The sequence below is a fragment of the Cariama cristata genome, unplaced genomic scaffold, assembly GCF_000690535.1.
Source record: "Cariama cristata isolate BGI_N322 unplaced genomic scaffold, ASM69053v1 scaffold15688, whole genome shotgun sequence".
NCBI lineage: Eukaryota > Metazoa > Chordata > Aves > Cariamiformes > Cariamidae > Cariama > Cariama cristata.
Genome location: NW_009631789.1, coordinates 287 through 12,199, shown reverse-complemented (window position 1 = coordinate 12,199; position 11,913 = coordinate 287). Strand labels below are relative to the sequence as shown.

Below are 11,913 nucleotides of genomic sequence, written 5' to 3'. Positions count from 1 at the left end.
CTGCTGAACTGACAGGCAAATACGATTAGGTGAAGTAAACAGATTGCCTTGGCCTGAGTTTTGTAAAATTAAATTTCAAGACAAGACTACAAATTCTGGACAGCAATTTAAATATAGTATTTTGCAGAAACGGATTGGGCCTGAAGGCACAAAATTAGACTACAGCATTTCTTTGATTAGTATGAAACAGCTAAAAGATGCTATACCTGATTGTGTACTGTATTGAGCTGGTTGTTAAAGCTCATTGTCAGATTTGTGCTTGTATTAGGAGCAACATGAGTCGTGAATGGGCTCTTAATCTGATTCACTGTATCATACATATTAACCCTTCGCTTGCAGATCTCCATATTCTGAAAGCAAGATTTCACACTGAAACAGAAGGAAAATATCAGGTATGTAAAAACAGTACAACACAGACATGACAGATTCCCAACTTTATGCACATGCATTTAGGTTTAGGGTTTTTTGTGGTTTGTTTGGTTTTTTTAAACCAACAAAGAATGTCCTAAAACATGAAAAGAAAGCTTATGAACATTCCATTCCTTATACATGCCATTGCTATTTTCAGATCAGCCAGAAACTGCAGAAAACAGCACTGACAGAAAGCAGAAAAGTGTTATTCTGTGTTTCCAAGAAGTCCTCCTGAAACAAAACAAGAAATCTAAGGAAGCCTACTGATTACTGTGTGGGAAATCCAGTAGATGTGTCATTGTAACAAATGGATGGTTCAAAGTCTTCAGTGGAGTAATTCTCTTATCTGCATCAATTGTCAACATTTTCTTCAACAAATCAATATATTCCCTTCGGTCAGCCTTCTCTGCCAACATGTCAGTCCCTTCTAAGTCTGTAGACATATTCACCTTGAAAATAAAATAAGAGTAGTTCACACAAACATCAAACTAATGGCTACTTAACAACTCAGTAATTTCACCTCACTCAAAAATATTTATTGAGCATTTCTGTCTCTTTTAGGTAATTTTGCATTGCTCTCTCTAATTTTAGGTACTATAGTGCTAACACACCACCTTTCCCTTGCTCATTCTATAAAAGGAAGTCAAACTTACACATGGAATTCTCATCTCAACATGAAGTTGGTCTGTTCAATAGATATCAACCAGGCTTCCTTCTCCACTGCCTGGCAATAGGCCCTCAGTTTTTGTGTGAAGCTATAAGGGGCTACCAAATCAGAATGGCAAGATTCTACATTCTCTGCACAGATGTAAAGTGATGATAACAGCTGCAATAGAAAATCAAGACCAACATATTTAAGATTCAAGGCCTCATGATATTAAAAACACTCAGATATTCCTTCATCTTACCTCTGAAAATAGAATGAAAAAAATAGAATGATCTGTAGTTCCTGTCAACATTTCCAAAGTGCAATAACAGGCCTATTCCTATAAACATATCTGGAGGGGCTTAGCTTTCCTACTGCTCGACTACTTCTAGTGATAACAGACTAGGCACGCTTGTTGCATCTACTGGATCAAGGCCTAAGAAAAACAAGAAATTTCTAACAGCTTCATAATGAACGTTTTGGTAGTCTTTAATGCAGTGGTTTCTGATGCAAATTGGCACCATTGCAAACCTATATCAGTGTTCTCAACAGCATACGGAAGAGGACTGCTCCAGCACAGGAGCCTCAGTTTTAGAGATCCCAATAATGTATGTCATTAATATGATAGTCATCTGTGTGTTACAAGACCTCCACACACCTGTGCCATATCATCCAAACAGTTGAAAATATATTTCCGAGCTTCTTTTGATTTTATTCCTGTCTCCAACTCATGTTCTTCTGGGGTCTATAAAAGAAAGCATTTGATATTACAAACTGAGATACTGCATATTGATAAAGAAAAAGCAGCAAAAGAGCTGAACCAGGTGATCTTTTGCCTGCTTTCAGACAAATCACATGCCAGTAGGCCAAACCAAAACAGCCATGGGTTCTCGTTTCCTCAAATGGAAAGATCACTCATTGCAAAGCTGAATTAACGACAGGATAGCTTCATTTCAAGGATTCATTGGGTAGTGCAATAGCCAGAAGAACTGAAGATTTCTGATTTAGGAAGAGAAGAGGCTATAAATATTCTAAATCCCTCTTTTACAAAGAGAAGAAAGGCACAATCCCCTTCTTTTTGCTGCTCAGCTTTAAAGGCAATTCAAGTGTACATCTGATTCTTTCCTGTCCTCTGCCAATACATAAATAGATTTCTGTTAAGCTAACAAAGACGATCATGAGATACTCCCTATTTTATTCTTTGTATTGTCAGGAGACGACAACAAGATGACATACTTCACCAAGACTGAGCAGGCCATAATAAGTAACCATTATCTCAATTATTTTAACACCCACTCTTTGCTGGTACTATCATGCACAGCTGCTATTGTTAGATGAGTACCAGGAGGTCTGTACAGTTTCTGAAATGAAATACACAAATCAGCTATATTTGAATGGCATTTCAAATCCAACCTTCACTCAGAATGTTTTCACAGTACACTAAAACTAGGTGTGAATTTATACTGAGTCCTCAATGAAATCAGAATTGGGAATTAAAAAGACAGACAAACCTTTAGCCTCCACAGTGGGTATCCCAAATTTGGATCTCTGTTAAAAAACCTGCTTGTTTTCGTTCCCGCACTGAGAAGATATTCTGCTGGAAGGCCTTGAGTTTGTGAAATATAACGAATCTAGGAAAGAAAATTGAAAGAATGAGGACTCTCAACACAAAGAACTCATAACTAATGGAGTAATTATCAACAATGTTTGTTCACAGCAAATAGGAAATAACCTGTAAATAAAGAATGCCCAGACAACTGAAACTGCAAAATTAAAGGGACTATCTCAAGTATTTATAAGGTCACTTAACTTTTTCAATCATATTATCTGCAGAAATTTTAGGTTTTAAATACATCTTTCTTATTTTATGGAAATATTTTTTGCCCAAGTATACATGAGTAGACTGTAAGCTTGAGATGGACAAATTAACACCAATAGTCTTTAATATCAGCAATGTAAGAAGTACACATTTTGAGAGAAAGATACCACTGAAGTTATCATGTATGTATATATAATTAAAGGCATAAATATCCAAGCAACATGGCTGTCACTGGTTATGTATACTTTAGGCATGTAATTTGAAAATAATGTCATGGCAAAGCTCTCACTGACCAAGAAAGAAACATCAAACCTCTAGTACAATCAGATCTTCACATCCTCAAAAACATTTAATATACTTTACTTTATATGTTACAAAAAAATGGATCAGAATTTTGGAAAACGCACCTGAATACCTGTGACAGTATCGATAAGACACTAACAAAAAAAGGTATGCTCAAAATGTAAGAAAACAGCAAGTTACAAAACCCCACAGTAATAAGCTTTTTAAAATATTCCAAATGTTGCCCAATTGCTAATGCTATTTGCTCTCAAGATGTACAGTAAGAAGTGTGACATCGTCTTTGTCATGACTCTCCCCTCACAGGATTCTATTTAAAAGTTTAAGAAAAAAGCCCTGATTAGTCTGATTTATAAAATGAGGGTTGGAAACACAGTGTTAAGGTAACTAGGCTTTGGTCAAATTATTAATAATAGGTCCTTCAGTATGTCTCATTTCTTATTTGCAGAATTATTGCTATTCCACTGTGCCAAAACAGCTGAACATTGCAGAACACTTAACTAACTGTTATAGTTTGTGATCATATTAATTTATTGACTCACTTTTAATTTATGGCAGTGTGGATCTGAAGTGTCTGCAGGCGAGTATTTTCTGTATCTACACAATAGTTCAGCTACGAGTTCTGCTATTTTTATGAGACATAACTCTTACTTTACAGGTAAAGGGTGTTTAAAAAATAATTGTAAATCTCATCCCAACCCATGAACTCATTCCTGGAGAGGTCCTCTCACAAGTTCTGCCCAAGCTTTTACCTGCTGCTGCAGAATCTCAGAAAACATCAAAGTTAGTCACCCCTAGTTTTCAAGGGCAATTCAGGTACCAAAATCAACTACATGAAGTCACACCTCACGCTACCTCACAAAGGACTGCAAAATCCTGGCTATTAAGCAATGGAAAAAGCACCTCCTCCCCACCTACCTACATGACTAGATAAGGTTCTCAGAATTACACAAAACTCAGTATGCAAGGAAACCACCATGCTGTACCTCAGTTATTTTCTAACTCATTCTGCTCATTAAGGTACACTGTGTTTCCTTTAGAAATTTACAGTGCTGGGAAGATATAACACAAGTAAGTTTTCAAACTTAGTAAGTTTTCATGTACTTTATCACATAAGGAAAACTATACCAAGCACTGTACCAAGATACCACCATAAAAACTGCAGTGGAGAAGTTACTCTCAAAAAAACTCTCATACAGACATTTTGTCCTTTTATAGGCAACTGACTAGCTCAGGTAATAATGCTAAGTATCTATGGAAAGAACTAATTAGTTCAAGATGCCTTTTCAGACTCTTGCCCTTGTGTTTCAGAGACAGCTTGAGGTTTACATTTGCATTAAAAATGAGGGCTGATGTAGGTATTAACAGGACACGAATGATAGGCTTGCTCTGTCTCCACGTGGAAAAACTGCCCTCATTATGAAATTACAGAAGGCATTTCAAGTCAGGGCACACACCTCACTTCTGTTTTGACAGGAACGTATTTCAACAGCTTTTGGGTTTGGAAGCCAGGGGTTAACTGTAAATTGACTCTATAAATTGGATAACTACATCCAAATCAAGTTAAAACAAAAAACTCCATACTCTCCTGTACAACAACAGAGACAGCCACACAATGGGAATATCACAGAGAGAAAATGAACTTAAGATGACAGACAACAGTGATTTGTACTAGATGAAATTTGACATAGGATATATTGGGTTCAGAGGGTCCGAACACAGATCACTGTGGTTTCATTTGAACACCCACCACATCTGCCATGCATCTCACCTGATCATACTCAGATGCTCCTGGATACAGAGGCCAGCCTAGAAACAGCTCAGCTATCACACAGCCCAGTGACCACATGTCAATAGCTTCACAGAACGGTAAACCCAGTATGATTTCAGGAGCTCTGTTTGGAAGGAAAAAAAAAAAAAAAGTAAAATCTTCCACTTTGAAAGCATGCAGTTCTTTCCTATAAATTGTTCTGGATATGCCCCTGCTTCACTCCTCCAAGCACAAGTAAATCCGTGTGAAACTAAGTGATTCACTTTAAAGCAGATGTTTCCTCAAGTGGCCTAACAGATCCCAACCTTTTTAACACTTAGTGGCATGGCTGGATTCACTTTATTGCCGTGGTCCCCTCCAACTCCTAGGCGGCCCTTATGCAACTGTGATATGAAGTTACTCCTTCAGTAACCAGTTTAATTACACCTGACAGTACGTATGGTGTGAGATGTCCCTGAGACAGCACACAACCTACCCTAACAGAATTGGAAAGAAAAGCTCTGGCAAATGTGTTCAGACTTTTCTTGGAAGGTGGTCTCAAGATGCCAGGTAACCAGCTGCAGAAGGCTGCCTGTTTTCATGTGGGAAAGAACAGCACCTGCAGAGCCAGAAAACAGAGCTCTTCTGAAAGCAGTTCAGTTTCTATCAGTGGGTTTTCATACAGGGTTTGTTTGGAGATTTTCGAGTTTAAAATGGACAGAAAGAATACAGCTGGAGACTGTGACTGCTTTGCAAGGTTGTGTTACAGGTTTCTGTGCACTGAACCACACCTAATGCAAAATTTACCTGTCTGGCCTAGCCTTTACGAGAAGGTGATGAAAAAAAGTCAAACTCCAAGCAGGGCTTGCTTCTATAATAGGTTGGAATTTCAGGGAGATTTCTGTCTGGAACTGACTCATAACACAAAAAGATGTTTCAGTACAACTCTTCACCTACACACAGTTCTGAAACAAACCGATGCTGTTCTGTCAGGCTAAATTCTGGTCATACATTTGCATACAGCATAGAACCAAAGTACTGCAAAAACCACGTCAGTTGGTGTGGGCATTTACTCTGGAAAGTACAGGAAACACAAAAACCTTGATCTTCTTCATGCATAACTAACACAAGCGCAAAGGAAGACAGAAAAGTCCTAAACTCCAGGCTATCCATTTTCTGGTCATGACTCAGGTAGCATGCCCCAGGGCTTGTGTGACATTTCTTGTGTTACAGTGTGGATATTTCTGTTAAAAAACGCTCTGAAATCAGTTTTGATCTTTCTACAGAATTCTAAAAAACAGGGCTTGCATAATGTACAGGTGTCAACAGATCTGACACTCACCTTCCTCAACTGTCCAACCTGAATGTACCTCCCAACTGTTTGTACATGGCAAGAAATGACTCTCTAATTAATCACCCTTTGTGTCGTGGTGACACAGATACAGCTTTTGTTTTAGGTGACTACACAATTACCATTAGCCAGTCTCCAAAACAAATGCACTCATCCCAGCTGCCCAGGCATGATGTCCTGTGAGAAATCACAAGATCCATCAAAAAAGATAGCTGAAAAAGCTGTTTGCGGCAGTGAGGTCATACCTATTCTCTATCATTCAGCTTTAAAGCAAGAGGATTCTTCTATTACATCTGAGACCCCAAAAACAGAGCCATGATATACCTTTAGTAATCAGAATAATACATTATTTAAGCTAAGACATTCTGACACTCACTCTACTTGACACTGATCTGTTTCTACCTTCCTGTTTGTCTCCATCCCTGGCAGTAGTTGACTTTGGAATCGTTTCGTATATGTGAAAATATAAAATGATCATGCAAATATGCTAAGTATCTGATATTTGAATGTTGAATGTCCTGCTAAACATTTATATTTTAAAGATCTATGCTAGAATAGATCCAGCTTTCTATAGGCTAACAGGTGCAAGCAATAGAAATCCATTTCTGTAGTACTTTGGTCTTCACAAGGAGAACGAGTATGATGCAGTCATTCATACAAGACTTTCAGAACCCTATGTGCCATTAGCCTGCTAGTCATCATCAACAAACTGTATTGATCCTCTTGATTATCCTACTTATGCAGGAATTTCCAATTCAGATAGGACTGAAACCTGTCATATAAGGAAGACTGCATGCATAAGTTTCCTTGGTTTGGACTGGCAAACAAACTAAAATTTAAGTGGCTTGTGGAATAAGCAGAGCATACCAATCCTTCACAAGTGCATTAAAAAGATGCCACCAATTCCAATGGAAAGAGAGATTAGTGGCAACAAAGGCTGGATGTGATAGTTTGTTAGTCTTTAACTACACACTGGAGTAGACTTAGGTATTCCAAAACCTCAACATCAAAATGAGAGCAAGTTGAACTCTATGCATTTTATTCCCTTAAACTAAATAAATGACCTCCTCACAAGCCAACTGATTTCATTCTGATTGCAGGACAGAGTTGGTAAATCAGGATCTCTCTCATCTCCTTTTACACCACTATAATTAGCGGCCTTACGAGATCTGAGTTGAAACAGGACAACAAGCAGAGGTCACTTTCATAGCTGGTCTGTCAGAGATTAAAGTGATTTTATGATCTTAAGCTCTTTGAAATAGAAATCAACAACATTCTTTGCATACACGCTTGCCAAACTCTGACTTCCAAAATTGGCAAATACGTTCAGGCACTCTCAAAAGAGAGTGGATTCACAGCAGTAGCGGAAAAATCTGAGACTTACTTTCAGCATTTCAAAACACACCATGTTTACACCTGGGTCTTCAGCCCTCCCCCTTGTGAAGAATGATGGCAATATGAAGCTTGTACAACTGCAACTAGCAATGCAGAGAATAACACGATTACCACTCAGAGCTGGATTAGCAAGCAGAGAGTTAGATCTGCATGCACTGCTGCCCACCAGGCCAACATGACTGGGACAGAAGTAGGTCATGTAGCCCAAAGCAGAGGTAAGAAACACATACTACTGCACTCTGCAAGCTCCCTCAACATTCAGTGCCACCTTCTCATGGCCCAAATTGTTAGTCCTTCAGCTTACTATCTTCGTTTTCCTAGGTGCCTCTACACTGACCCACAGAAAACATCAGGAAGTATAGATCTAGGTAAGACTCACACGATGGCTGTACTTATGTATAGCATAGGACATGAGTAAACCTCACTCTCTGAACAGCAGGGAGATCAGTCTTCGCAGCGATTTTTCATTTCTGCAAGCTTCCTGCTTCCTTCTATTGTTTATCCTCCCCAGGGAGGATAAAAGCACCCATACCCTTCCGCACCTGATGTAACAAGCATACACTCTGGTTTTCAGGTCAGGAATTACTGCTAATAGATCTCAAGACTGCCATAGAAAGTAGTCACTGCATAGAAGCATGACTGCCAGAGTTAGTCTACTCCTAGTTCATGCCTGGCTTCAGAGCCAAAGAGTTCTTCACGGGCACTTTACTCACTTTAATTCAAACATGTCATGGCAGTAAAACTGCCTTTCTTGACTGAGGTTACACTGCAGAGGCAGCAGTAACGCCTGTGGAGAGAGGGAACCTGCCTCAGCCCTCACACGCTTGCCCTGGCAAACCCAATACCACTTCCCAACTGGATCATACTGCTGGAGCCATACGTGGGGACTCATGCAAGTTGTCCAACTGCCAGAAGTACAATCAGAATCTGGAGTGAGCAGGGCTGTTGGACAAGATGATCTCCAGCAGCACTGCGCATAATTAATAAAGGAAGGTTTTTTCCTTCAGGATATATCAGAAAATTCACCTTATAGGACCCAAGATTGGCTGGTTTAGATGTCTCTACAGGAGACAGGTTACCTAAGTGCCAGTAACAGGTACTAAAAACAAAAAAGTGAACACTGAACGAGAAGGTTATTTTTAATAGCTGACACAGAACCAAATGAAGAATTGGTCTACATCGTTTTATTAAACACAGCACTAAAAAAATTTCTGACTTAGAACTCACCTGAACACTAATTCAATATGGTTAAAGCAATCCAGTTCTCCCACAATAAACTGGTTTCTACACCATCTCCTAGATTACGGATTTTAGTAATCATCATCATTAAACTAATTACATATCACTAAATAACACATTTCCACATCACAGCATTTTTAACTTCAGTCAAGCAGGTAGTCCCAAATGCCATCTAATCTCAGGTTACTTGCCTTTCTGGCAGTGTCAGTCACCCTGTGTCAGGGGGGTGGAATTGGCTTGGAGTTCAGCGCTGCACACAAAGATGAAGCAGACAGCTTCCTTCCCAGCAGCCCCTTTAAGATACTTATCATCCCTTGCTGCTTTTGCCTCAGCCAGATCTGTTTTTTGCGATATCAGAAACTGGAAAGCACTATATGCCTCCCCAAACTGCTTTGCTCACAGGTGTTCCAAGTCAGATAGAGTAGATTCTTGATCAGTGGTCACCTCTTTCAATGCAATAACAAAATTGATAATGCATTTTAGATAGCGAGCACTTTAACAGAGCTACAGTGCACAGAAGACAACTGCGTTACAAAAAAATAACTATCAATAGTTTAGAATTGGAAAGATTGGTGCCAACAAGCTGAGTGAAGATCACGAGAGATGGAATAAGAAAAGTCTGTATCATGTGAAAGAAGTGGCACAGAAAGCTGGTACTTGGTGTTAAGAGTAAAAACAAAAACAAAACCCTACAAAACCAAAAAACTTCCAAAAAAAAAAAACACAAAGGGGGCGAGGATACAGGGAGTATGAGGAACAAACAGAACAAGCCTACAAGAAGACAGGGCTTTAAACTGAAGCTAGGAGGACAGGAAAGACATCAAACAGGGCAGAGACACAGGGTGGGGTGGAGTGTCTCGAGCCCTCTGTCTTGTCCCAGCTGGAAGGGCTAGATACTAGTTAAGTTTTGCATCAAGTGAGCTCACATTCCACTGAAAGCAACCCTGACAACACAGCACAGACTTTTTCATGTCTCTCTGATGCCAGAAGTTCTTTCTGCATTCATTTATTGAAGTCTACTGCTACTTATATTAAAATACACACTATTAAGAGAACCAAGCTGGAGGAATAATTGAAAGAAAAAAAGCATAGCTTGCTTTAGCTAGACAGTTTCTGAGTTTTAGCATTTTTGCCCATAGTTTATTTTTAATTCTTAGACAGGAGTAGGATAGAAGCCATTTCTACATTTTGCTTAGGGAAGCAGAGATCTAGCTCATCGCCGTTTTAAAAGAGCTACAAGTCTCATGAAAGCGTGACATACCAAGGGTTGACACAGGAAGTCATGTGCTCATGAAGTGTTCAGACAAAGATGGAACCAGTAGAAACAGGACAAAAAGCAATTGGCATCCTTCTGACCTCTCTCCCTTCTAAATGACCATTGTTATGGACTAGTTTCAGATCATAGCAAACAATTCAAAATGCGCTAATTACTAATAGTATACTGCTTCCCCAGTTTGCTACTTCATACATCGTCACAAACTAGGGACAGGGTAAAATCAACTTACTGCACTAATCTGGATAAAAGAAAGGTATTGGACTGCAAATTATGTAACACTTGCAATGCAAAAGTTCTATTTGTTTACATACAAATTTCAGAAGAAATCTCCAGGAAACATGCAGAACAGTGGATAGGCTGATCATTTCCTCCTCCCCTTCAAATGGGATTAGATGTAACGGCAGAAGAGTTAAGTATTTGTAGAAGCAAACCCCAAGCACCCCATCAGGATCAGCTTTACTTTGCTCACGCAGCACAAGAAAGTGAGCATTGTGTCAGTACTTACCTGTAATAGCGCGACTGCAAATAAGTGGAGCAGACTGCTTTAGAGACGTGGCTGGCTGAACCAAAGTCTATCACCTTCACTCTGTAGGGCTGGCGCACAGGATCCACTAACATGATGTTTTCTGGTTTTAAATCGGCATGTATCAGACCCAAGCTCTTTAACTTCATCAAGGCAGTAGCCACTTGCTGCAGAATTGGCCGTATGTATTTCAGGGGCAACGGACTGAACTTATTTTGCTTTAAGAAATCATATAAGTTCTGTTCTAGCATCTCAAATACAAGGCATGTATGATTCTTGTGTTGAAAGCACTCATAGGAGCGAACAAAGTTATATTCGTCAGCATTCTCACTGCTCAAGCGAGAGAGGATGCTCACCTCTATCTGGCCCTGCCTAGCATAAGAAGGATGATTCTTCAGGATTTTGATGGCTACAATCTCCTTCGTGCTACGTTTCCAGCATTTTGCCACCTGCCCAAACGTCCCTCGGCCCAGGAATTCCAAGACCTCATAGCTGTTTGTCATAGAGCACAGGATCTCATGCTGGACCAGCTGATAATCCCCTTCACCACTGGAACTGCTGCTTTTAGTGGTTACCGTGGTGGTTGTGGCCGCAGCACCCACCGCAGGTCTGTTTTGCAGCATGAGAGGTGGATGTTCCTCAATTATCTGCACACTACCGTTGCTGTCGACCTCTTCACTTTTCCTTTTTAATCCACATTTTTGGTATGGTTCCAGTAAAGAAACGTTGCTCCTATGTGTTAGGGTTTGGCTGTTCTGGAAGGACGCTGTTGCACTGCTGCCTGTGCTGTCAGCTGCTGTAACCACAATGTGCTCAACTGAAGGAGCAGGGAGAAGGAGGTTCTGATCGTAAGCAGGGATGCTGAAATTGGCTACCTGATGAGAGGAGCTTGCTTGCCCTTGAGCTGCTGGGAGGTTTTTGCTGTGGGTATAATACTTGTCACTACTGCTCTGTTCTGAAACATCCCAGACAGAGGGCTCCACTTTCAGTTTCTTGGCACTGCAGAAGGCACTCGAGGATACTGACGGAGGGGAGAACACCTGCAGCTGTGAGGCCATACCTGAAAATGGAGAGTAGAACTCATTAGGATTGCTTAGTGGCAGCAAGTTGCAACAGAACAAGAGCCTCTATCTGTACAAGAAACAGAATGACAAGTATTTTTCTAAGCACCATATGGTGCCTACCACCTAGGAAGGTAAGCTC

General features: G+C 40.0%; 1 protein-coding gene across 1 annotated transcript in view; it reads right to left on the bottom strand.

Annotated features, from left to right (window-relative positions):
* Window positions 1-11,768, bottom strand: part of LOC104166253 (homeodomain-interacting protein kinase 1-like) — a 21,393-nt gene extending 9,625 nt beyond the window's left edge. Inside the window, 6 exon segments of the mRNA XM_009706120.1 lie at window positions 207-369; window positions 676-860; window positions 1,716-1,802; window positions 2,569-2,688; window positions 4,948-5,071; window positions 10,693-11,768. Coding sequence (XP_009704422.1) covers window positions 207-369; window positions 676-860; window positions 1,716-1,802; window positions 2,569-2,688; window positions 4,948-5,071; window positions 10,693-11,768 — 1,755 coding nt within the window.
* Window positions 11,769-11,913: the final 145 nt, after the last annotated feature.